The sequence below is a fragment of the Megascapheus bottae genome, chromosome 8 (assembly GCF_031878675.1).
Source record: "Megascapheus bottae isolate mThoBot1 chromosome 8, mThoBot2.hap1, whole genome shotgun sequence".
NCBI lineage: Eukaryota > Metazoa > Chordata > Mammalia > Rodentia > Geomyidae > Megascapheus > Megascapheus bottae.
Window position 1 is genome coordinate 12,040,990 of NC_143516.1, and position 27,352 is coordinate 12,068,341.

At 42.2% G+C, this 27,352-nt stretch overlaps 1 protein-coding gene across 1 annotated transcript in view; it reads right to left on the reverse strand.

Moving 5' to 3' along the window:
• The window catches only part of Sash1 (SAM and SH3 domain containing 1), a 149,382-nt gene that overhangs the window by 107,316 nt on the left and 14,714 nt on the right, over positions 1–27,352 (reverse strand). Inside the window, exon 2 of the mRNA XM_090337987.1 lies at positions 6,846–6,974. Within this exon, the coding sequence (XP_090194113.1) occupies positions 6,846–6,974 (129 nt within the window). The remainder of the gene's footprint in view (positions 1–6,845; positions 6,975–27,352) is intronic.

Genomic DNA, 27,352 nt, shown 5'->3' on the forward strand with positions numbered 1-27,352 from the left:
GTGTTTCTGGAAGGACAAAGCCCCCAACATATAGACTTTTCAATAGTTGTATGCATTAAATTGAAAATATTTACTGAATATGTGTTATATGTCATATTCTTTGCCAAAATATAGAAATAACCAAAACAAACCAATGAAAATCCCTGTCTTCAAGGCAGGGCTTCCTAGAAGAGACCTAAGAGGACTCTGTGGACAATGGATAGGTGATATATTCTGCTGGTATGAAGGTGACATGCATATGTTCACTTGATAAAAACCATATTGCTGAGGTTTGTACATTTCAGTATATGTAAATTTCATCTAAAAGACAAGGAACTTACAAATAATTAGGGATCCCAAGGATCTCAAAGTCAACCTGGGAAGAAAAAGTCTGCTATATTGCACCTCAAAATTGACCTGTAAAAACCAGGGCTGGCAACATAGATCAAGTGGCACAATACCAGCTGAGCAAATAAGCCAGCTGAAATCATGAGGTCCTGAGTTCAAACTCCAGTACAAGGAACAAAGGAAGGGAGGCAGGGAGGGAGGGAGGCAGGCAGGCAGACAGACAGACAGAAAAACAGATCTGGGAATAGAGACAAAAGATGAAACAGAATTACAGGGTACTGACGTACCTGAGGCTGGGTGTAAAATATAGGAAGTTCAAGTACATCATATTATGTAGTTTATTTATGCTTAGTTTCACAAAGTAAGAAGCCAGAAACTTATGTAAGCAAATTTTAATGAAGTATTAATAATGGCTACATCAGCATTGCTACAATAATTTTTTAACTGGAAAGAAAAAAAGAGAAAATTTTAAGTCACTGATCATGACTAACATCTTTTGTTTTGAATTTAATAACTAAGAGGTACAATGATGTATGTTAAACATGGGGAAACTGAGGCTTAACAAGGAAATGAGGCTTAGACAACGTGGTAACCTCAGGTAAGCAAAAGAAAAAAGTCAGAATTTAAACCCGTATCTTAACTCTTTAGCCTCTTCCCACAAATGTTTCTCATATTTTTTACATACACCCGCACAGAATAAAGACTCCTGCTTGGGCTTGGAGTCAAAAGGAAACTCAAGAACACTATGCTTGCCTAGATATATGATATACTCAAATTCATAATCCTCCTATCTCAGCCTCCATGCTAGAATTACAAGTATAGGCTACCACACTCAGCCTAAACACTACTCTTATTGCTTCTATACTAATCAAAAACTGTATCTGGAAGGACTGTATTAGCTGAGAAAAATTAAATGATTAATTTTCAAGGAACAATAAGCATATCTCCAGAATCCTTTCCCACATCAGAGTCAATGGCTCTGCTATTCTACTAATGTGTTAAATATGCAACACTTTGGGGGAAGGTGTGATACTGGGTTTTGAATTCAGGGCCTATGTATTGTCCCTTACCTCTTTTGCTCAAGTGGTATTCTACCTCTTGGACCACAGGCTCCACCTTTGGCTTTTTGGGTGGTTAAGTGGAGATAACAGTCTCACAGACTTTCATGTCCCAGCTAACTTTGAATTGTTATCTGCCGTTCTCGAGCTCCTGAGTAGCTAGGATTGCAAGTGTGAGCTACAGGTGCAGCAACACCCAAAGATCTGGGTGAGTCTCTGGCTGGTCTGCCTTCTCCCTGTACACACACCCCCATGATAATGATTTGGCAAAGTCCAGGCCAGGCTGTAGCTGCTGGCAAAGCCGCCACTGACGGACCATGTGCTGCCCTGGGTGGAGACTTCTCCACCAGCTCTGTGCCCAGGGACAACTGCACAACTTGTTTTCTGCCAACATCCAAACAGCCTCCATCTCCAAGATACCAAGGAAGCTGAGACTGTGGAGAGTAAGAGGCCAACTTGCACATTTCCTTTCCTGGCCACGGTGTTGCTTTGACAGATGCCAAACTTAGCAGCATTCAAGATAGGTTCATTATGGACTTGGAACACTGCTGTCATTTCTGATTGCAGCATCTCATGGTGAAAAGATCCCATGATGCTCAGAGAGGAGCCAACTTCCCTGACGTTCATATCCCAATCTCTAACGGAAGGCCAAAGCTGCCATCCAAACATACCCTTCCTTCAGGATCCATCAAGCACTAAAGAAAAACTATCCCCATCTTGTATCTGTGCTTGTCCTGCTAAGTATTTGTTTATTGCTTGCTTAATGCCATTCTTGGGGCTTTGAAATCAGGGCCTAGGTGTTATCTCTGAGCTTTTAATGCTCATGACTAATATTCTACCACAGCTTCTAGCTTCTTTTTCTGCCCAGGCTGGCTTCAAACTGCGATCCTCAGATGTCAGCCTCCTGAGTAGCTAAGATTATAGGTGTGAGTCCCAGGAGCCATGCTGCACTAGTGAATTTTGACCCAGTTCTGCTCTCTGTTGCCTTCATCAGAAACAGCTCCAAGGACACGTTAGAAAGAACTGGTTTCGGGTGGGATCCTGGTGACTAGATCCTCCAGAAACAACTTGACATCAAGTCTAGAAGTTAACTACTAATATAATTACCAAAATCTTTTATTTTTCAGGCTTGTTTTGCAGTTGATCTGCAATTAGTTTTTAAGGATAATGTATTTTTTAAACTTTTTTTTGCCTTAGCAAAACACAAATATTTAAATATCTATTTGATCTTTAGACTACATCCTCAAGTCTCCAAAATTCACTAAAAATGTTTAGCATGAAGCAAAGCCTTAAGCCAATTCAACACGGTTCAATTTAGTACTCTAAATTCTCCTAGGGCTTGTTTTGGTTAAGATACTAGAGCTTGAGCTCAGGGCTCCTGCTCTTTGCTTAGCTTTTTTACTCATATCTGGCGTTATAGCTTGAGCTATGCCTCATTGCTGGTTTTTTTAGTGGTTTACTGGACATAAAGAGTCTAATGCGTTTGCCAAGCCATGATCTTCAGATCTCAGCCTCCTGAGTAGCTAAGATTACTGGTGTGAGCCACCAATGCCTGGCTTCAAGCTGACTTCCAAACATCATTTTAATCACATAAAACTCACCATACTACAATTCTCCTTCCAGATCATCTCCGTCTCCCCACAGGGTAGGCTGACTCTTACTGTCTCACTGCTTTGTTTGGATTGCCCCTGGAAGTCTTGCATTCCACTTCCCCTGGGCTGCTTAGAAACACAGAAAGTTTCAGCTCTGTAGATCAAGGCTGGTCCACCAGCTATGCATGCCAACCATTTGTCTACTGGTCTAAAGACAGAGCTTAAAGTCTAGAAATACATCTAAAGTTCAGATGCAATTACAGGGAATACAAGTTTTTAGTTTTTATGGACTAGAAATTATACCATTAGCCCATTAGCCAGGCATGTGTGAATTATAGCTACTCAGGAGGTTGAGATCTGAGGAACACAACTCAGAGCCAGCCAAGGCATAAAAGAGAGAGAGAATTTTATTTCCAGAGAACCATGAAAAGTCAGAAGTAGAGCTATGGCTCAAATGGTACAGTGGCAGCTTCAAGGGATAAAGCTAAAGGACAGCACCCAGGCTCTGAGTTCAAACCCAACTACTGGCACATACACAAAAAGTTACAGCCTTGCAGTAAAATGGGTTGCATCAGGAATTTCATCCACGGTGAAACCACCACTAACAGAGAAAGGGAACTTTGAATAAGATGCTAGCATGGCCTAAAAGATACATCACCTTAAACCCATCTAATATCCCTTCTAGACTCCTGAGCCTAAGATCTAGAGCCTGAACTCTAGTGGTTCTAAAATCCCCACTCCTCTCCCCCATCCCCCACCCATAACTTGCCTGGAGTTCTATAGAAAGATGATCTGAATGCACTAATCTGGGCTCTTCCTTCTCTTACCAGATTGAATTTAAAGAATGAACATTCAGGCTTCCCAGCCTGGTTGGAAATGGCTCCCATCAATTTTACCCATCACCAAGTTCTTACACCTTAATGGGAACTAATTAAGCTCCTACAGTGGATTAGTTTTGATTTTTTGTTTTTTTTCTCCCCAGACTGTCTTTTGCTGCTCCAGAACAGAGCACATTAAATTAGGCCCATCTGTCTAAATAGCAAGGAGGCTCTCCATCCTCCATAAGCTCTCGTCCTTTCCCACCCAGGAGCTGCCTCTCAAGATTCCTGAATACTACGAGACAATTATGGGAACCCCATCCAATTTGGGGGCGTGTATCTAATTGTGTTATCAGCAATCATCAGCCAATTCTCAGCCCTCATTTTCTCATAAAGTGAAAACCATCCAGGCAGGCCATACAGTTCACATGGCGCCCAGGAGCGAGCAGCCATTCAGTGGTAGAGTATTTGTCTGGCAGGCACTGAGATCCCCATACTGCAAAAAGAAATCTAAATTAAAAATTAAGTGCAATATGTGAATTACTATTGTATAGCATTATTACTGAAAGGTTTGTTTTCATCAGCTATGTCCCAGTAGGGACGCCTAATTATTTTAGCAGAACCAAAGGGTCCTATAACACATAGGTTACCTTCCCAGAGAGAAACAACTGCACTCACATAAGCCAGAGTCATAGGAGAACAAATCCCTTCACAATGAGGAAGTCCACATGTCTGCATGGGCCAAGGAATCAGGCTCCTGAAACAAGGGCACTCTGCCTCCAACTAACACTTCTCGTTTACGCTAATGGCAGCCCTGCATACCATTAACTCGGTAAACTAATACTAGGCAGTCATGATGTGATGTTGCTTATGACCCAAGAAATGATGTGCTCAAGAAATCTTTGTTCATCTTTGGGGAGGAAGAAACCATGTTCACTTTGAGAACTCTATGTGCATTCTTGGGTAGAAACAATGATGCTCGCTGACTAGATGGATAAATGGATATATAGTATATACAGACAAATATATGTAGGTTTATATATAGATACATACATGTATGTATGTATAGACATACATAGGTATCTATACATAGAAATAGAGATATAGATAAAGGACTATTCGTATATGAATATATATATTCATACATAATGTTCACATGTATATATTATATGAGTATGTAAACATATATATTTGTATTATATATATATAGTATACATATACATTTATATGATATAGAATATGTGTAAAGATATAAGAATATACGTGAGTTTTATATATATACATATATATAAAGGATACCCAACATTTTGTTGGGGACTTTCTAGATAAGGAAGCCTTTTATAAAGCATGAAAGATCATAAACAAGAATTACCTATTCTTAATTAAAAAGTAATTGTTTAATTCTTGTTTCCTACAGCTCCCATCCTAAGTCAATTTACAGAAAAAATTCAAAACAGGCAAATAAGTAACTGGGCACTGCAGTGCATACCTTTCAAAGCTGGCCTAGGCCACATAGTGAAACCCTGTCTCAAATACAATTGTAATAAAATAAAATGTGAAGTCCAGAAGATGCCATTATTCTGTATAACCACCCAATAAATGATGGGTACAAAGGATCTGTTGGGATGAGGCCCTACTGGGGGGGCAGGGTTTGCGCTTACTCTTTGCTTCTCCCCTTGCTTAGCAAGTTTTCTGGCAGGAACATGAAATGATACAAGATGGAAGGATGGAACTAAAATGAATCTAATATGTAGCAAATTTAAACCGAGAACAGTGAGGTTCAAGTCAGGAGTTTTATGGCATATGTACATGAGAAACGACCAATGCACAGTGATCCTAAGCTATTTAATTCACTATTTATCACACAAAGTTTAAAGGCATCCCTACTCACAAACATAAACATCTCACCAAGCAGCTACATGAATTTCAACATCAGCAAGTGGGAGAGAATTAGAGGATGACTACAATGAGATCACGGTGACAGGGAAATAAAGTGTTTAACAACATTAAGTCATTTTTTAACTTCAGGAAGATGCAAAGCAGACTGAAAATGTCCAGAGAAAACCTGAAATTCTTGTACATATTGTTTTAACTCAGAGGTTATGGCTGATGTTTTGCTTCTTTAACTTTTTCCCCCCTCGCCAAAACCGGAAGAGAAGAAAAGCGGTGGAAAAGGGCAATTTGCCTTTGGGATATGAGTCAGTGTGGTGCACTCTGCCCAACAGTAAAAACATCCTTTCCTCTTAAGGTTAAAAAAATTAAATGCAGTTTTGTATTTGTGTGTGTGTGTTTGCATGTGTGTGTGTGCACGTGCACCCACGTGCACATGCACATACCAATCCTGCAGCCTGAACTGTCATGGTTTCTAGTGCCAAGTTATAGTATTCAAGGCTGGCCTTTTACCATTTGGGCCACAGCCTGAGTTCTAGCTTTTCGCGGGTTAACTAAAGATAAGAGTCCCATGGAGTTTTCTGTCTAGACTGACTTTGAACTTCTCAATCTTCTGAATATCTAGGATTACAGGTGTGAGTCTCCCGAATGTCTGAATGCCTGGCTTTAAAATGTAGTTTGTTTTTTTATTTTGTCAGTCATGGGGCTTGAACTCTGGGCCTGGGTGCTGTCCCTGAGCTCTTCAGCTCAAGGCTACTGCCCAACCCCTTGAGTCATAGCACTGCTTCTGGTTTTCTAGAGGTTAAGTGGAGATAAGAGTCTCACAGGCTTTAGTGCCAGGCTGGCTTTGATCCTCGATCCTCAGATCTCAGCCTCCTGAGTAGCTAAGATTACAGGTGTGAGCCACTGCATCTGGCTAAAATGTAGCTTTTTAAATGTCCGCAAAGAGTTGGCCATACTATCCCCATCCAAAATTCATTCAGCTGAATACCTGCAGAAAACCATGACTGCTCCTTTTTGGAATCTGATTTGTGTGTGTTGGGGGGTGGTGAAGGTAGGGTGCAGCAGCCTCCATGGCTGGGGACAGACAGCAGAAGGACCAGAAGCTGGAGGAGGACCACGGGGCCAGCATCGGTCAGCACCTAACGCCACCCACTCACCACATCCAGATCCTGTGACACACGCCGCTTCCTCAGCTCCTCCATCCTCTCACAGACGTCAGAGAAGCAGGTGTTGTAATAATCAGCATACTGCTGAGCCAGGTCGTCGATGTTCCCCAGTGACCCGTCCTGAAGGCAAAAAAAGACACAAGAGAAACACAGAAGTGGTTAGGCCAGTCCACCCCGATGGGTCACATGTGATCTGATCAACCAGTCCCACAATGCAGCTGGTACGACGGCCAGGCTGTTTTCCTTGCAAGGTCTAATCCAAAGGACGCACTGAGACCTGTTCCTTTCCACACAGTGCCTTGGCACAGCAGCTCAGAGACAGCACCCAGCACCCATGCTGACAAGCAAGGAAGCTAGATATCTAACTAGGCCAGCTAGGGCCAAAGCCACATTTGCCAGTCCTCACTTTTTGCCTGCCTTGAAGGACTAAGAGAGGAGCCAGGAAAGCAGAGGGGCTGTGACAGTGTCCCTGATGCTCAGTGAGACGCTGGCTGTGATACCTTCCAGAACCCATCAGGTGCTGGTGGCTTTCACCCATAATCCTAGCTACTTAGGAGACAGAGATCTGAGGATCTCCATTCAAAGTCATCCTGGGCAGGAAAGTCCATCAGACTCTTATCTCCAATTACCCAGCAAAGAGCCAGAAAGGGAGGTATGGCTCGAGCGGCAGAGTACCAACCTTAAGCAAAAAAACTAAGGGACAGGGCCTAGGTCCTGAATTTAAGTGAGCACAGGAGAGGAGAGGGAGAGAAAGGGAAGGAGGGAGGGAGGGAGGGAGGGAGGGAGGGAGGGAGGGAGGAAGAGAGAGAGAAAGAGAGAGGGAGAGAGAGCCTGGAATCCCATGGAAAAACTGCATCTGGAACACACTGCTTGTCTTTCCATGAAACCCTCGGAAAGTTGAAAATCCTTAGTCATTAGTCATTAGTGTGGCTGTCATCATTAATATTCATATTATTCAACAGGCTTATTATACATTCATTATTCCAAGTACCAGGGCAAAAGTACATGTTACAAATTCACCTAAATGATAAGTAAACATGTCACCTGTCTTCACAGAAGTGAGTGCCCATGCAGTTGCTCTGTGCTTCTGCCCCGGGACTGCTGCCTCTCTCTAATAAATGGCCATGTGCTCATTTCTCAACCTGGAGGTGGCAGAGAAATACTGACGGCACCCGTGGGGCACTGGGCACAGACAGACCCACCCGTGTGAATCGCAGGGACAGGCTGGCCCATTGCACGCGTGCAACCTTATTTAGCTTACAGCACTTACTATGAGACTGTTTGTACCATTGTTCTCCCCAAGTGATTAAAAGGATTTAGCCTCAGTTAACGTCTGAACACACAGAGATGACAGAAACACGTGCATGTGTGTGCGCTGCCCATCTCTTCTGCTACTTCTTCCATTCAGACACCCCTCCCTCTGCCCCCTTTATCTTTATCCGCTCAGACACCCCTCCCTCTGCCCCCTTTATCTTCCAACAGGTGGCATTAAAAAACAAAAAACAAAAAAAAGTGGCTTGGAGGCTGGGGTTTGGCCTAGTGGTAGAGTGCTTGCCTAGCATGCACCAAGACTAGGTTTGATTCCTTGGTATCACATACATAGAAAAAACCAGAAGTGGTGCTGTGGCTCAAGTGTTAGAGCTCTAGCCTGGAGAAAACCTTAGGGCAGTATTCAGGCCCTGAGTTCAAGCCCCAGAACTGCCATAAAAAGAAAAAGAGAAAGGGGGGGGAGAGAAAGCAGCTTTACCAAATCAATCAGGAAGAATGCAACTTTCAGACAATGCACAAGTTTTATCCAAGCCAAACACCAGTGGCTCATGCCTGTAATCCCAGCAATTCAAGAGGCTGAGATCTGAGGATCATGGTTCAAAGCCAGCTGAGACATATGAGAGCAAAAACCACAAGTGGAGGTATGGTTCAAGTGGAAAAGCACAAGCTTTAAAGTGAAAAGCTAAGCTACAATACAGGCCCTGAGTTCAAGCTTCAGTAATGGCACACATATTAAAAAAAAAAAGTGGTATCCACATTTTCTAAATCATCACCCCTTCTGTGAACATCCTCACACGTAACCTTGCAAGTGGAATCGTGAGTTAGATACCTTTCTGCTAAATTGGAGAAAGAAAGAAAGAAAGAAAGAAAGAAAGAAAGAAAGAAAGAAAGAAAGAAAGAAAGAGAGAGAGAGAGAGAGAGAAAGAGAGAAAGGAATAAAGAGAAAGAAAGAAAGAAAGAAAGAAAGAAAGAAAGAAAGAAAGAAAGAAAGAAAGAAAGAAAGAAGTAACATTCAGAACCTCAGTCCTGGTCAAGAAGATCATGTCTGCATTCCTTGACTTTGGGAACTACAAGAGAAACTGAAACAGCATTTCTTCCTCCTTTCTCAGTGGCTTCTGCCTTCAAGGGAAGTGCCTCCCAGGACTTCCTCCCAAGCTGGGGGAAGGTAGGACTCGTGAGGCAGGGGATCTCTGAGCATGTCCAGTCAAGTCATTCTCATCCTCTCTCTCTCTGAGGCAGACTTGACACAGCAGAGGAGGCTGAGCACACCCTGGCCTTCCAGAGGTTTACTACCAAGTTTCTATTAGGGATTCACAATGGAACTGAGTCAGCTGCAGACCCCTGAGGCAGTGAGCAGGGCAATCCCCCTGCCAGCTCTTCCCCTGCTGCCCCCAGAGAAGGCTCAGAAGCTCTTGAGAGAGATAGAGGCAAACCGGAACATCTTACGTGGAATTCTGGGGATACAGCATGATAATCAAGTTAGGATCTTGAGGCTGCCCTGACTTGTCTTGGGACAACCACATGTGCTCACAGGCTGTCACATAAACACTTCTAACCTCCCAACTGGTGTGTGCCTGTCTCTGCCCAATCTGTCCTAGATGCCACTACCACAAAGATCTTCCTAAACACATCTGATCAGGTCTCCCTGCATGCCACCCATATCACCCACCCTACAACAAAATAAACCCACCTCCTTCAGTGTTGATCCAGCTCCAACATCATAGGAAAGCCAGGTGCTGGTGGCTTGCACCTGTAATCCTAGCTACTTCAGGAGGCTAAGATCTGAGAATTAAGGTTGGAAGCCAACCCAAACAGGAAAGTTCACGAGACTCTTATCACCAATGAATCACCAGAAAACTAGATATGGAGGTGTGGCACCAAGTGCTCTGAATCCCAGCCTCAAGTCTGGCAAAAAGAAAGAAGGTAGGTAGGTAGGTACTGAGGGAGGGAGGGGGGAAAGGAGGGAAGGAGGGAGAAAGTGAAGAAGGGATCAAAGGAGGGAGGGAAGGAGGGAGGGAGAGTGGGAGGAAGGAAGGAAGAAAGGAAGGAAAAGAAAGAAGGGGAGGGGAGGGAAGAGGAGAGGAGAGGCGAGAGGAGACAGACAAGAAGAGAAGAGGAACTGAGAGTGGGGGTCAGTGGGTCATATCTATAATCCTAGCTACTCAGGACACCTTCAGTATGGCACCTGGGCCATTCCTCATGAGGCATTCTGCAGGTAATAATTTAGAGTATGGTGGCCCAGCTGCCTTTACGCTGTCCCAAATCACTTTCCAGATGTGCAGAGTCCTTCTAATTACCACTTGCAGATGCTTTGATGATTTAAAACACCAGGAAAGGCAATAAATAAATAAAATAAACAAACACGTGCTTTAATGAGGCAGACCTTGTCTGACATTCTCAAAAACAAAAACAAAAAACAAAACAAAACAAAAAATAATGGTTTTATGCCCAACCAGACCTAGCCAATGAACTATTTTGTGATTGTTTTCCTCCTCATCCATTCAACCTCCAAGCTCTTAAAGAAAAATATAACAAAGGAGAAGGCAGGAAATCTTGACAATAGTGTTGATATCAACTTTCCCAAACTCAAGTGTATCTATTAAGTACTCACAGATTCAAGAATCAGTTCTTTTTTCAAGTTTATGTTTTTTCTTTTTCTTTTTTTTTTTTTTGCCAGTCCTGGGCTTGAGCTCAGGGTCTGAGCACTGTCCTTGGATTTTCTCAATGCTAGAACTCTACCATTTGAGCCTCAGCACATTTCCAGCTTTTCTCTATGCATGTGGTACCAAGGAATCGAATCCGGGTCTTCATGCATGCTAGGCAAGCACTCTTCCACTAGGCTAAAATCCATGCTCTTTCAAGATAATCTTACAACCTTTATATCACTGTCACCCAGCATATTTTTTGAGGTAGGTATGGACTTATGCACAAAATATTTCCTCCCACTAAAAGCATCTGCAGCATGAGTATGTAGGGAGTTGGGTGAATGCAGCAGAAGCTTCAACAGCATCTAGATCTGAACATCACAATTCAAAGCCAGCCTGGGCAGGAAAGTCCATAGACTCTTATGTCCAATGAAACAGTACAAATCCAGAAGTGAAGCTGTGGCTCAAGTGGCGACGAGCTACATTTGAGTAGAAAATGCCAAGTCAGAGTGTAGGGCCCTGAATCCAATCTCCAGAACTGGGAGGGAAAGAAGGAAGGAAAGGAAGAAGGAACGGGAAAACAACTTCAAATAATGTCCTAAAATAAGCTTTAACTATAAGCTTGCTTAAGTCATTTCCATATTTAGTGTAAGAAAGAGGAATTTTCCAAACCTATTTTTTTTTTTGTCTTCCAAAGTAGTTGAAGTCTTTGGTTTAGAATTTATTACTTGCCTAATTGGTTTCGTTTCTTTCTTATTTTTCACTTCTGGTTTTCATGCGCTCATCTAAAGCAATATCAGTGTAACCTTTGGACAGAAGAAAATCTTATTTCCACAAAAGATTTTTTAAAAGATTGTGCAATTAAGTAGATTGTGCAAAACAGTCACATTGTTCTGCAGAAATCTGCCTCATCTCTACTTAAAAAAATGAAACAATACAACAGACAGATACATGTAGATTCAAATCCTCTCCTCTTTTAATTACAAAACTACGTCATGACACCAGATACCAGTAGCCTCTCAGGAGGCTGAGATCTGAAGAGTATAGATTGAAGCCAGCCTAGGAAGACAAATCTAAGAGACTTTCTTGAAATTAACCAGCCAAAAGCTGGGAGGAGGTCTGGTTCAAATGGTGGAGAACCAGCCTTGAATGAAAAAACTAAGCAAGAGCCTAAGACACTAAGTTCAGGCCCCACCACCAGCACTAAAAAAAAGAGAAACAAAGGTGGGATCATGACAGCAATGTTATGACCATCTAAGGTATTTGATGTCATTAAATCTAAGGCCCACTACCCAGGTCCACTCCCTGCAAGCTGAACATGGAGCCATCCTACAGTAATAGTATACATTTGGCACACATACACAGCTATAGCCAGCATAACAATACAGGGACGAGGTACTTTGACCAAACATCTAACAGAGGTAAACCGTTACAGTACTCAAAGAAGAAAGGAAAACTGCAGTGTTCCCTCAGTAAGCAATTTACCACTGTTTCTAAGATTTATCCCAATACACTTCCATTGCTGGAAAACTCGAATACTGAAAGGACAACAGTATGAAAACAGAAGGTATGTGTGTCTTCCCTTTATTTTCTGTTCTCTCCTTTCCACAGATGTCACAGAAGGCTCGGAATATCTTGAAGTGTAATGGATACTTTGCAAATGAATGCAAATGAATGCGCAGTTCTGCTGTTTTATGTATCTATCTACAAAGACAGCAAGAACCCCACAGGAAATTCCAAATGTATTGGTCAAACTCCTTAGAACTGAGAGGGAAAAGGAAATAAGCCCATGGCTTGTTTATGGGTTCTTTTTATACTTTTAAGTACAAACATGATATATTTTATGTAATATGAGTTATATAATAGGTTTACATTGTTCCCTGCTCTGGAATGAGAGATTAAATAAACATATATGCCCCAAGCCAAATCCATTCAAAGAAATTACGATCATGCAATGAAACCTAGATGATTTACTGATCGACTTTACATTGTGTTCCATTTGTATTTGTGTGTGTGTGTGTGTGTGTTATCTGTCAGGTTAGCACTCTGCCACTTAAGCCACAGCTTCACTTCTGGCCTTTTGCTGCTTCACTGGAGCTAAGAGTCTCATGGACTTTCCTGCCAGAGCTGGCTTCAAACCATGATCCTCAGATCTCAGCCTTATGAGTAGCTAGGATTATTGGCTTGAGATACCAGCAAGCCCCCAGCTTGTGTTTCCCTCTTAGTTAGCTACCTTAAAGATGATGAGGCAATAAACACTTTTTTTTTGCCAGTCCTGGGCTTAGGCTCAGGGTCTGAGCATTGTCCTTGGGTTTTTCTCAAGGCTAGAGCTCTACCACTTGAGCCACAACACCATTTCTGGCTTTTTTCTACGTATGTGGTACCCAGGAATCAAACCTGGGTCTTCATGCATACTAGGCAAGCACTCTTACCATTAGGCCAAACTCCCAGCCCCAATAAACACTTTTTTAGCAACCTTTCAGCTGAAATTGCTACACGCACATAAAAGACTTTTAATTCTGTTCCCCTTGTTCTGCCAGGTTGGATTTGTGCAATGTCACTGTTGGTTCGAGCTGTATCCTCCCAGCCTAGCCTGTCATTGAGAAGAAATTCACTAAATAAATACCATCGCTGTCAAATATTTTCTCTAAAGTGTAATTCCCAGCGCCTCTGCAGATGGGTTGAACTGGAATACAGTTAAGGAAAAATGTTTAACATCTAACAACTAAAAGCACATACTCAAGGGACCCATGAACTGAGGTGATGGTTGGAGGTCTGGGGGCGACATGCCCACGCAGCAGATGGTAGAAGGAGGACTGACTTCATACCTTCCGTTCCCCTCTCCAAAACCTCCCAGAACTTGCCAGAGCCTATATGTCATTCTTCCTTGGCCTTCTGTGGCTGTGGTGATCACGCATGCGCTGCCAGGCCCTGGTGTGTCCTAGTTCACACTAAGCCACTACTGAAGAATGAAGGGCTTCATAGAAGGCAGACTTACACCTATAATCCTAGCTACTCAGGGTGCTGAGATCTGAGAAGCCCAGTGTGAAACCAGTCCAGACAAAAAGTCAATGGGACTCTCACCACTCAAGTACCCACAAAGAAGTCAGAAGTAGAGCTGAGGCTCAAGCTGTAGAGCTCTAGCCCTGAACAAAATTGCTCAAGGATAAGCGCCCAGGGCCCAGTTAAAGCCCTAGGACTTAAAAAAAGAAAAGAAAGGCAGGATGGACCTTTACAACCCTTCTCTTTCAACTACTTCTATTCACTCACATACTAGAGCTGCAGTCTCCAAATATCTAAAGGAAAATACAGGGAAAAAAAAAAAAGTATGGGTGGGTAGGGGCATGGAAAGTTGCTTAATAAGTGTACAATTTATCCATATATATATAATACCTACCTAGAACATGTATGTACATGAGAACTTACAAATATCAATTCAATATTTATAACTACGATTATTTACATTAAAACATACATAGAAAGGAATTGCTCAGAGCTAAGAGCACTTCCTTAGTATTTTTGAGGCTCTGTGCTCTATCCTCAGCATTGCAAAAACAATAAAAAAAAAATCAAATATACCTGGGCACCGATAACTTACACCTATAATACTAGCTACTCAGGAAGCTGAGATCTGAGGATCAGTTTGAAACAGACCTGGCAGGAAAGTCCATGAGGCTCTTACCTCCAATAAACAACTCAGAAACCACAAAAAGTATAGCTGTGGCTGAAGTGGTCAATGTGTTAGCCTTGAGCAAAAGAAGCGCAGGGACAGCACCTAGGCCTTGAGTTCAAGCCCCAGTTTAAAAAAAAAAACAAAAAAACAAATTGAGGACACTGGACACATGCTTTTTAAAAGTATAATATTGAATAAATCTCAATGGACATTTGTGTTCAGCAGATGGCAATTGAAATTGAACTCATTTTCCATTTCTAAACTGCCCTGTGCTTGATGGAGTCAGCCACACATTTGGAAAGAACAGCACAGTTAGTTGGGTGGGAATGAAGTCATAATTTTACACCAGATTTACAGATCTGGATAAACATGAACCCACTTGGAGTATTCTCAAGGCCCCCTTTTGGCACTGACCCTGAGAACATGGGGGTATTTTCATTAAGCACTGAACCAATTACGATCTGATTGGGGAAAAGTGAGAATTTCAGAAACAATATTCATGGTATCAATGGCAGAATGCGCCTGTACTTCCCGACAATGTGTATACACACTGCAGCATTCCTGATGGCTGTGTTCTTTGAAAATCCTGCCACAGCACGAGAAGTGGGTGTGATCTTTGCGTGCAGCCAGGCTGACGTGGGCCCTGCCTCAGTCCCTATCTCTCCTTACACAACTCATCCCTGAGATTCAGGAGCCCAGACATCTTAATCAAAATGGATTGGTGCATGTGACTAAACCTGATCAAACTATTGTGTCTGGGGAGGGGGGCACACTTTAAAAAATGGAGGCTCCCATCAATAACACCAGCCTGCAAGCTATTCAGGAGGCTGAGATCTTGGAATCAGATCTGAGGAGCCAGCCTGAGCTGGATAAAAGTCCATGAGACTTTCATCTCCAATTAATGATCAAAAAGCCCCATGTGGAGCCATGACTCAAGTGGTAGGAAACTAGCCATGAGCAAAAGAAGCTCAGGGACAGGTCCCAGGACCTGATTTCCAACACTGGGACTGATACAAAAGAAAAAAATAAACAAATAGGAAAACAAAAACAAAAATTTAAAAAAAAAAAAAAACCTAACAGGTAATAACTTAGTGGTCCCTGACCACCTGACCTTGTGCCATCCATGTAAATCATACACGATCCATGTTATATTCAAATGGGTTGACATAATTTCTTGATTTGCCACAAATCAAAAGGTCAAGCCAGGCACCAGTGGCTCATTCTTATAATCCTCACTACTCAGGAAGCTGAGATTTGAGGATCAATGTTCGAAGTCAACGTGAGCAGAAAAACCTGTGAGATTTGTTTCCCATTAGCCAGTAAACAGAGAAGTGGAGAGCTGTGGTAGAGTATCCATCTTGAGCAAGAAAGCCAAGAGAGAATGAGAGGCCCTAAGTTCAAACATTATTACCAGCACAATAAAACAAATCAGAGCCGGGAGGCCTGCTTAGTTCACAGATGAAATGAGATCCACAGGATTCAAAATTCTAATGGCTAAAACATAATGGTTCACTAACACAGCCTGTCTACTGTTGCAGACATTTGTAATTTCCCAACACAGAGGGGTTTTAAAAGATGGCTTTTATTTGTGTAGGTGGTTTTGTCTCCAGGAGACTTGAGAGCTTTTGAATGCTTCATCTAGGACTCATTCATTTCACCAGTTCCATATCTAACACCATCGAGGTACCTGATATTCTAGAACTTGCCTAACCAAACAGCTATCAAATGTACATGGGGAATGAATGAATGAAGTCAGTGGAACTGATCTCATCCTTTCCAGAGAGTGCCGTAAAATTCATTCTGCAATTATGAAGTGAGAGACTGGTCCACAAAGCCAGCATTCTGATACATAATGAGCCCAGTGACCTTGCACCCACAATATAGTCTCCGTGAGTAAGACACGGAAAAGGAACTTTACCTCACAAAGCGTGACAGAAGGACTGTGTTCCTGGGCTTGAAGAGCAATAGTAACTTATTTTTACATTGGAAAGGCAGTCTAGCCTGTTGCAAAAGGAAAAGATACCTTGGTCAACTCAAGAGGCAGACTGCAGGTGTGGCCCAACAGGGTGACAGACAGGGCTGACTTTGGGACTGCATCATAAACTCAAAGACCACAGACAGCTATGTAAGCTAACAGATCCGATGCATGTGCCTTGCTTGAGATTAAACAGACTGCTCCTTTTCCATTTGCTTCAGTGATGACCGAATCACAGAGATTTTGAAAGCAGTGACCCCCATTTCATTACCTTTGCACTGCACATAAAAACCCACTAGCCTGGAGGTCTCAGTTGGGATCTGTGAATCAATAAGAGCCTTGTCCTTATCCAGGGAGAAACTCAGTTAACAAATGGGGAACTGACCCAGGAAGCTCATATGGTCCTTGCCTGCTTCTGCTTTATTATATTTCTATGTGCTTATGAAACCATTGAGTCTGCTGATCCCATTAAAGTGGCACTCTCTAGAGAAGTCTGCCAGTATCTGCCTCTCACCCGCTTCCACCCTGTCTTAGGAGGCCTGCAGCTTCCTCCAAAGGGTAAAAAGCTGTTGGGATGTGACTCCTCTTTCCAGGTGTAGCTTCAATCATCGAGAGAAAAGTTTGGCAGAGTAACAGACATAAGGAGAATTACGTGATAGCTGAGAATTACAGCAATGGCGCTAGCTCGTAAATCTGCTACTTACCCAGCTACTGATCCAGAATACTAAGGCTTGACTGGATGGCCTAGGAAGTATCCCTTAAGTTTTCACTCAAGGCTAGTGCTCGACTACTTGGAGCCCCAGCTCCACTTCCAGCTTTTTTTTCATGTGTAATTGGAGGTAAGAGTCTCACAGACTTTCCTGACTGCACTGACTTTGAATCTTGACTCTCAGATCTCAGCCTCCTCAGTAGCTAGGATTACAGGCATGAGCCACCAGCACCTAGTCTTATAGGGTAAGATAATTGAACATTGAATGTTGTACAAAATCTCTTATTTGATTGACTAAACAATGGTAATAACACTACTTTCCAAAGACTGTAAGGCGATTGAAATGAAATAATAATTCCTCTACACTCTTAGCTGAACATCTAGCACTTAGCCAGAACTAAGAAAGGCATTCTTTTCCAAAAAGAAGCAGAATTGTTCTGATAATTGATAGAAACCAGTCATCTCATGTCGTGGGCACAGATTTCAACTTAATGTAAACCCAGACACTTAAACTGTAATACAAGGAAGGGTCTTAAATATGATCTCATTAATGACTTCACTGTAAAGATGAGTAAATAGGATCCCAGAGTCATAACTTTTGAGTGTCTTGTCTTAGAAAGCAAGAGAAGTAAGTTCCCACAAAACAGCACAGAAATGTGAGATTCCCATTTGTTGCTGATGATTCTTAGCATGATGGGGTCCTAGATCTTGTTGAAACCCTAAGAATTTTTTTTTTAACAATAGAATTAAGGTGAGTGTGATTAAAGTTATTCAGGTCTCATCTTGCAGCAAACAATTCAAAATATATGCCTTATCCACATCACAGAGAAGAAAGTGAAATTATTCTATTTTTTTAATAGGGCCATCAAAGAGCTTAAAGAGAGAGGGGTGATCATGTCTTGGCTAGTTCATTTTCTTGTAGAATAGGCTTCATTGTAAATGCAGGAAGTGATGACATAATGGAAAGTATGTCCAGGCAAATATTAGCCAGTACTACATTCACCAAGATTTTACTGACAGGTTAATAATGTTTATTGTTCAGTGAAATCAACTGCTCCTTTGAAAACAATATCCAATTGGATGTTTTCATTCTTGTGATAAGTGGCTTGGGAGAATGGTACAAATTGACAATCTACAGATTTATGTATTTATTTTTATGGAAGCTTTCTTAGGCATTGGATGGCTGCTGCACACACTGTACACATCCTGTGTTGAACCAAGAAAATACTCTCCACATTCGGCTTCCAAGATGCTTTAAAAATCAGTTAGTGATGTTTTCACATTATATTCTTGGCAGAGGCAAAAAAAAAAAACCTCTTTGAAGATGAAAATTGAGATCATCTTGAGGGGAAATGATGTGGTAAGGAAAGAACTTTTATCCCCAAAGAAACTGAAATGAAAATGTGGCTATTATGTCATATGTGGCGTTTTATATAGTTACATGGATGGATGGGTAGAGAGAGAGTGGTAGCTATATATATATACTCACATATGTACATGGAAGGTTAATTCTGTGGGGCCGATGTTCTGTAAATCTGATACCCTGTATGTTAGGGGTCACTATCTAATATAGGATAAAAACTCTGTAAAATAAAAACCCTGTAGCTGACATTCAGCGTATGGGATCCTTGGCTTACTGCAGTATGATTGGGCTTGTTGGAAGAACAGACATTGCAAATGTGAATGGAAAGGGTTAGATATGCAATGAAGACTTTTTTTTTGGGGGGGGAGATAGGATGGGATCACTTTCAAGTGATCCTCAGATCTCAGCCTCCTGAGATAGCTAGGATTACAGTGTGTGCCACCAGTGGCCAGATAACAACTACATTTTATATGGGTCATTTAAAGACAGGTCTTCCTCCTTTTGAATTCAGTAGTGGCAGAGATTTGTTAGAATCTGAGGCAAACCATGTCTCAATTGCCAAGCCCTGCCTCAAAATCCAGTCCCTCTAGGAGTGAAAGTCGCAGCCCTCACCATGACTTCAAACAAGGCTCACTGTCCCCACACTTTCTCCTACTACTCCAGCATGGCAAACCTTGTGAGTAGTCCCAGTTCCCAGCCCTCACTCTCTAAGATGTCCCAGGACGTCCTTTTCTCAGGGGACTTTCCATCTAAGACTGCTGCAACCCTCCCCCACCCCCCTATCATGTGCTCTCTAACCCCAGTCTCAGCCTCTGGTTCCCCTTCCACTTTTCCCACCTAAAATAGTTTACTTATTTGATTAGCTGTTTATGTTTGTCATCATCTCCCATCCCTAACTCAAGTCTCAAGTCTAAAAGGGCAAACTTCTCTAGGAGGATTTATCTAAGTTTTGCTCCATACTTAGAACAATGCCTAGTAAACTCTTGATATAAATAGACTAAGTAAATGAATTGATAGATAAATAAGTAAATGGGAGAAGATAAAATGATAAGAGCTGGGCACTGGTGCCTCAGGCCTTTAATCCTGGTTACTCAAGAACACTGAGATGTGAAGATTGCAGTTCCAAGTCACCCTGGACACTAAAGTCCATAAGACTTATCTCCAATTAATTGTCAAAAGGCCAGAAGTGGAGCTGTGGCTCAAGTGATTGAGCACTAGCCTTGAGTGGGAAAAGCTAAGGGATAGCACCTAAGCCCTGAGTTCAGTCCTGACACTAAAAAAATAAATAACTAAATAAAAAATAAAATGATCAGTCACAAGCACAGTACCAGGGACTGTGCTCTGGATCTTGAACAAATGAATATGAATAATTTATATACTGCTTTATGTTTTTATTTTCCCTTTAAGTAACATGTCTGTCTCCAGTCCTCAAACTTAAAAGTAACTACTAAGTCTTAACTTCTGAAACCCTCCTGGCTTCATTATAATTTAAAAAGCCAATATGAATTTTGCCAGGTACCTTATGTATATGCACCATCCTGTTTTCTTTGTATGGTTTCAAAAGAAACAAATGGAATAGAGTTCAAGGTGTTAATTACATAAGCTTATTAAAAACAATCTCCTGAGAGGTGTCAGCTCTAACACTTAGCACTTTTAAGTTTTCGTAGTTTATTGGTTTTAGACATGTGAGAAAGTTAAATGCAATAAGCATAATATTGCAAAACAGCCACTACTAAAGGGAAACCATTTCACTCCATAGCCTATGAACTGCTGTAGTCGGTGCCTGGAAGGAAAGAACCTGGCAGCTGAAACAGGTTTTTACATGCTCCCTGCAATCACAGTTCCGGATCTGTGCTGGGAAAATGCTGTGTCTCTTCCTGGAGCCACAATTTAAACAAGGAAAAGAGCATTTACACTGCTCCTTTGCAAAAATGAGTGAGAATTGTTCCAAGGCATAGTGCAAACCTGGTCATGAAGGATCCACATGTGTGTGTCAAATGCATAATTTGTTATATTACAATTAGAGATAAAGTTTCATAAACAACTACTACTGGGGGAAAAGCTTGTGCTAATATGAATGTCCCAGAATAAGACGATTGGCTTCCAAACTCAAGCCAGGGCCACTAATCTAGGAGCTAAAAAATCCTTCACTGTGTCTGAGGAGCGCTACTTATTAAGCCACTCATCTGCGTCATGGTAAGGAGGTGGGCTGAGAGGCTGAAGAACGGGAGGCCTCTCTACTTTCAATCCTTCCTTTCTTCCTTTTGCACCACAGGACCTGGCTCTGGGCCTCCGCTGAGATCGGGGCTGTACCTACCTGCCTGCAGACAGGAAGGACTGCGCACAAACAACTTTGTTTCCTGTAAACAAAAATTCAGAAAATGTTTGGCTCATGCCTGTAATTCTAGCTACTCAGGAGGCTGAGATCTGAGGATTGCTTGAAGGCAGTCTCCACAGGAAAATCCATGAAATTCTTATCTCCAATTGGCCACCAAAAAAGCCACAAGTGGAACTGTGCCTCAAGTGGTAGACAGAGTTCCAGCGTAGAATGAAAAAGCTAAGGGACAGCACCCAGGCCCTAAGTTTATGCCCTGGTATGGCATAAAATAAACAGGATTTCAGAAAATGCCACTTAAAAAAAAAAACAAAAAAGACTGTCAAATAATTTCCACCTGACTTCACATTCTCATAGACATTAGCTCGTGACACTATCTCCTTCTCTTCCTGTCCTCCTTGGTGGCAACCAAGTTCTTCAGAGGTAAAAGAATAAAGAGGAAGATTATGCTGTCCTGAAAAACTACACTTCTATCACACTGGCATTCAGGATGATCAAGAAGCAGAGAATAAGCATGAGGCAAGTGGTAACATACTTCAGTAAATTTTTTTCACTCCAAAATTCACTACCCTAGTCCTTTATTTGGATGGCTTGTCTTATTAATTTGAAATGTATTTCTGAAAAGACATGAAAAATAAAATCGAAAGCAGAGTGAAAGTTCAGTGGGAGAAAACCAAGAAGGCACAGTTGAGAGGAAAAAGCAAAGGAAAAACCCTAAATGACACATTTCCACCTGTTTTCAAAAACAGGAATAACTTAAGGACTCCAGGTCTGAGGCTATTTTTAAATTTTTCCAGAGAAGACTTATGTGTGAATTTCCTCTGCATTCTAAATGTTGCCAACTGCCTTTAAATCTCTAGTGACAAGTAGTTGCCTATGTGTTTCTGAGAACTACATTGGATTTAGCCCACATACTCCTTATTTGTTTTTTCAACAGTAGGTGGACAAACAGACTTAAATGAGCAGAGAAGAGTTTATCTAGGAGACATTTGAGAGGTTACCTTGATTCCAGCTTCACCTCCACTTGCCATTTACAAAAGGGAAAAAAATGTTGCTTAACAAATACTATTTGTTATTAACAAAGTATCTATCTGTATGAGTTTTTTTTTTTCTTTTTTTTTTTTTTTTGCTTCCCCAAGAAACAGGAAGAACCAGTATAACAAAATGGCTGGGATACCTAGCTCTAACCTCAAGGTTTAACTGAGTTATTAAACGTATTTGTGCCTTGGAGAGAGATAGCTGCCTCATGAGTCAACTCTGCTAAACAAACATGACAACCCATGCAGAGTGCTCAAGCAACATCTTGTACCCAAAACTCAAAAAACAATTGCTCTTATCTATTTAACAAGTACCACGGCTGCTTGTAAACTCATGAACTATCATGACCAGCTCTTACACTGCCACCACCTTCAAACTCGTGTCTGTATCATAATAAAATCGCCCATGTCTAGGTAGAAATCATTTCAATGTTGGGAGCTGATGACTTTTTAAAAAGTGTCTTGAAACTGGTTGTGGTAGCTCATACCTGTAATCGTAGCTGCTCAGGAACCTGAGGACTATGATTCAAAAGGTACCCACGCCTTGAGTTCGAGCCTCAGCACCCACCCCCCACCCCCACACACAGAGTGTGTAGAATCTCACACACTCATGATAAACTCAGCTTCCAAAATGATCCTTCTCTTCTAGCAGGGGATGTAACGGAAGATCAGCCTCCTGTGCTCTGCAACCCTTAGGTATATGTGATAGGTATGCCTTGCACACTACCACAGGGTCCTGCAAGCTTGAGCTTTACTAAGAGCTTCACTGAAAGAGCCCTTATCTTCCAGAGAGGGAGACGACAGGCAGCTCCACACATTATAGAGCTGTCATGAAAATTACATATTTTTGTCCCATTTGGTCAAGTTTAGAGTCAAGCCAAATGTGTTCCTGTTGACCTCCCTCCTGGTCATGGAGGGGAGAGATGTTGGGACCTGTAGACATGCTGAGACTCAGAGCCCAAGGAGATTTCTGTATCTATTTGATGCAATCATGCGTGCATCAAATCGTGTGTACTTGTACTGATATCTGGGAAAGAATTGTTCATTTTTAACACATTTTGAGCATCTATATACTGGTATATGTCAGATACTTTACAAATACCATTTCACTTAACGCACAAGACACAATGTTGGCCTCACTAAAGACACAATAGCAGTGAAATCACAGATACTTCAAAGTTCCATGTTTGCCATCACATGCCTTATCAAGAGCAGATCCACACTTCACATCCATGATTATCTACTACACATCTGAGGTTACTACCCCAGAATTATGGCCTAAACTCATCTAACCTCAGCTGTGCATATAATAAACTTGAGCTAACCTTACTAAAGGCAAATACGGCTACCTTCTACTGAAAGCTCCTCCCAAAATCCTTCTGTGTTGCAACAGCGTCAGAGTGAGGTCCAGAATTCCTGAGCTGGGTCAGGCCTACAGCTGAATAACCCACTTGACCACAGGTGACAAAACTTATGCCCGGGTGTCCGACCAGCACAAATAAACGGTGACATCCACAGATCCTGCATTTCTTCCTGAGGCCTGGTTCTCAGCTGATCCAGCAGCTCCGAAATGACCCCAGCCAAGGGAAACTCTGAGCTTCTGAGATTGATGTAACTTCTGTCTGAGCCTGGTGGCCCCTAGGTGTCTTATCCTGGGGCCTAGGGCTAAGGGGTCCTCCTTTCCTTTTCTCTCAGCCCCATTTGGGTAGAAAATCTGTCCTTAAAACAGAAAGGATGGGTCCAGATACACACCCAGGCTTGACCTCAGTGCAGGTCCAGGGCAGGGGGTTGCCTGCCATCACATCCTGGCCACCCCATCCAGCCTCCCCAGGAAAGCTTCCTGAGGAAATCCTGACTGCTCCAAGAAACGGGTGGACTGGATCTGAGGATGTAAACAGGAGCCCCATGCTTTGTTCTGTGTCCCTGCAGACCTGAGCTGGGGCTCAGATGCAAGAAGTTTTTGGCAACAGTGCAACTAAAAAGTAGACTGAGCAAGGAGGACTGAAACTTACCAACCCACCAGAATGCACTCAGCTGAATACTTGATCTGGAATTAGTACAAAGATGAGGGTGCCTCACTAAAGTTAACTTTGAGGTGCAATAAATAACAAGAGGCACATAGCACTCCCTAGATGAGCTCTCTAGTCAAAGGCTGAGATGCCCACATTGTGTCCAGCTCTGGGACACCCACAGGCTCAAGACTGAATGCTACACAATCAGGACCATGTCCCTAGGGTTCCCTCCAGAGTGCCTAGCACAAGGCAAATGCTCAATTAACATTTGTTGAATGAAGTGTTTTCCTCCCAGCTCACTATTTGCCTACACAGAAGAATATGCATATACTGCCCCGAAACTGGAAAATGGAAAACAGAATGAGAATGTTGAGGAAATGTCTCGATAATCAAGTAAGTCGGGGTGCTCAAAAACATGCCCTTCCTGGCCCCCCAGAAGAGAAAGAGCATGTCTTTCCCATACTTAGTCCTTCTCTGCTCAGCACCATCCACCTTTAGACTGTGCTTATCAGCCAGGCACTGGTATCCCATGCCTGTAATCTAGCTACTCGAGAGCTTGAGACCTGAGGACAGTAGTTCAAAGCCAACCTGAGCAGATAAATACGAGAGACCCATATCTAGAGGTGGATATGTGCTCAAGCGGTAGAGTACTGGCCTTGAGAGAAAAAGCCAAGCAAGAACATGAGGCCCTGAGTTCAAGCCCCAGTAGTGGCACAAAAAAAAAAAAATTGTGCTTGCCCTTAGAAATTTCATATGAAACACAGAAATCCCAAACCTAGCCCTCTCTTGTATGACATGAAACCTGTTTCTGGTCATTCAAGGCAGCAAACATAGGACTGACTGACATATTTTCTCTCGTATCCTGTCTTAATAAATTCAAGCACAAGTTATGCAGCCACAGTCCCTGGGATTTTGTTGTAAATCCCAGGTATAAACGTATGTGATCTGGGAAAAAAAAAAAAAAAAGTATGCGATCTGGGCCAAATGTATGATCTGTAAAATGGGTGACAATGCAATTCTTACTCTTCATCTTATGGGACTGTTCATAGTTAGAAGATAACTGGACACAGGGCCTGCTAATGCGTCTCAGCTAGAATTAATTATTAAGCGCCAGAACTAGAGAATTACTTATCTAAGCAAAGCCCTCCGATGTTCCATCTGTATTTTATTCCTAGGAATAGAGTGACAGGAGTTTCAGAAATTTTTCAGACATTTAATTAAGTCTGACACAATTACCTCCCCAGTGAGCTTTTAAATACAAAGCTTCATGTAAATTTAATCTGGAGTCATATCTTTAAGTACCAGAAGCTGCACTTGTGTTAGTATTTATATCAGAGATAACTAGTCAGTGGAGGATTTTAACAACTAGTGATGTCACAATCACCAGACCTGTGCGTTCCACCATGGCCATAAGAGGCCATGTTAGCCAAGCCCTGGTTTTTCCTCCCTCCAACTGAAAAGGGTCCTGCCCACCCACCTGAGTCTGGGGTCACCCCACCTCACAAAAGTGACAGGCCAGCTTCTAGTCACTGCACTTCCAGTGAAGAGGAAGAAATTCATAGGAAAACGTAATCTTATAAGACATCATATAATCTTACCTTAAGACAAAGGCAAAGAGGGACAACTGAAGGTCATTTGTAATTGATCAAATGCCCTTGGAAATGTCTAGAAAACAAAGCCAGAGTCTTAAGAGTTGGCTACAGAGTATACAAAGGTGAAGGATGCCCCTTCTCTTGGCTTCCACTCCCGCACCTTAGTATCGGCATCAAAGCCAGTCTGATCAATGGGTCTCTACGATGCCCCGAGGAGGTGCGTGTTCTGATTCACTCAAGAAGTCTCTGTACTTAGGGAACTATGGCTCTGTGCCTCTAATGATATAAAATAATAGAAGAAAGGAAAACATTAAATAGAAGTCCCTGTAGCGCTAGAGTGCTTGCTTCACATGAATAAAAGCTCCTGGGTCCAATCCTCAACACTGTCTCCCCTAAAAGAAAAACTTCCCTAGAAGGCATGGAGGCAACATGATCAAGACTGGTGCTAATGAAATCACGCCAGTGGATTCGCCCAACTTCTTACAGGTAGGAGAACGGGCACAGTGGTACCACTAGCTCAGCAGTTCTGAATCGCATTGTAAATCGGTGAGACACTTAGATGACATTGGGTTCATAATAAGTCCCCACCTCCACCTTCAAAATTCCAACCAGACAAAACACCTCCCTTAGGGTCCTCCATGCAAATGGTGCTTAGCCAAGGAATACATCCATCACTGAAATACTGGTGGGAGAAAATGAGAAGGACTAGGTATGACCCTCTCCCATTCTCTCACAGGACAGTGAGTGATGGGGACTCTACCCATTGAGCCTCCATAAAACAGAAATAAATAAAAGAGAGGAAAAGAATTTGACCCAATGAAACACCAAACAGCACACAGGTCTCTGGAAGATCTAAGTGTCAAATGAATGACACAAACAGTAGGTACTAAAGATTATACAGATAAGAGAAACATGGATTTGATAATATCAAAAGATGGACTTAGGAGACCAGATATCACAGCCAGTATCACAGCAAACATGACAGGAATCTGTCTGGTCGTGACATACTTCAAAATACGTGGAGAAAAAGATTTTGCTTATCACAGGGTGTTCCTGATTTTGCAATGTTGATATCCTTGACTCTATGTTTTATTTTTAATACTCTGCAATGTTTCCTGTGGTCAGGACTCTTGAGGAACCATGCATATAATCCCAGCACTCTAGAGGCTAAGACAGGAGACGTCCAAGTTCAAGTCCAGCTCATTCTGATGTAGTTGGGTGAGCCTGATCTCAAAAGAATTGTACTTCTCTGCTTAACATGCACAAGGCCCCAGGTTCCATTTCCAGCACAGAAAAACAAAGCAAAACCTTTCAAGAATGTTAACTGTGTCCTTGTGCTTAGCTCATGGTAGAACTCACTTCCACCTTGACCTTGCATCATGAGGTCTTCCTTTAAGCCTTCCTTAAGTGACTTCTTGCTGAAACTACAGCATCTGAGAGTTCTGTGTTTTTCTTGAATATTGAATCATAAACACTCTAAAGGTGTTCCTGAGAGGCAAATTTTGCATTTCAATCCCCCATCTCCAGCTTCTCTTTTCTGTAGCCATTACTCTGCTTGATTCCAAAATTACTGGGTCCTCCTTCTTTGAACTGGGCATGCTCTCAGTCTTGCATTGCAGTGGGGATAACGTCTACATGTTCAGCGTCCCACAAGGAAAAGGTGGTGGCTAGAGTCACATGCCTGTTCAGTCTCAACTTTAAAACTTTTTTTTCCTGTGTAGATCAGTTAATAAGATGTATGCTGGACTGTGTAACAGTCTCCAAAGGGAAGTGCTGGGCTTGAGTCACTGGGCCAGAACTGGACAGAAGGAGTGGTAATATACTAACAGGAAAGGATAAGATGATCCAAGAAGCTTCATTTCTCTAACTGCCTATTTTTACATTAGTG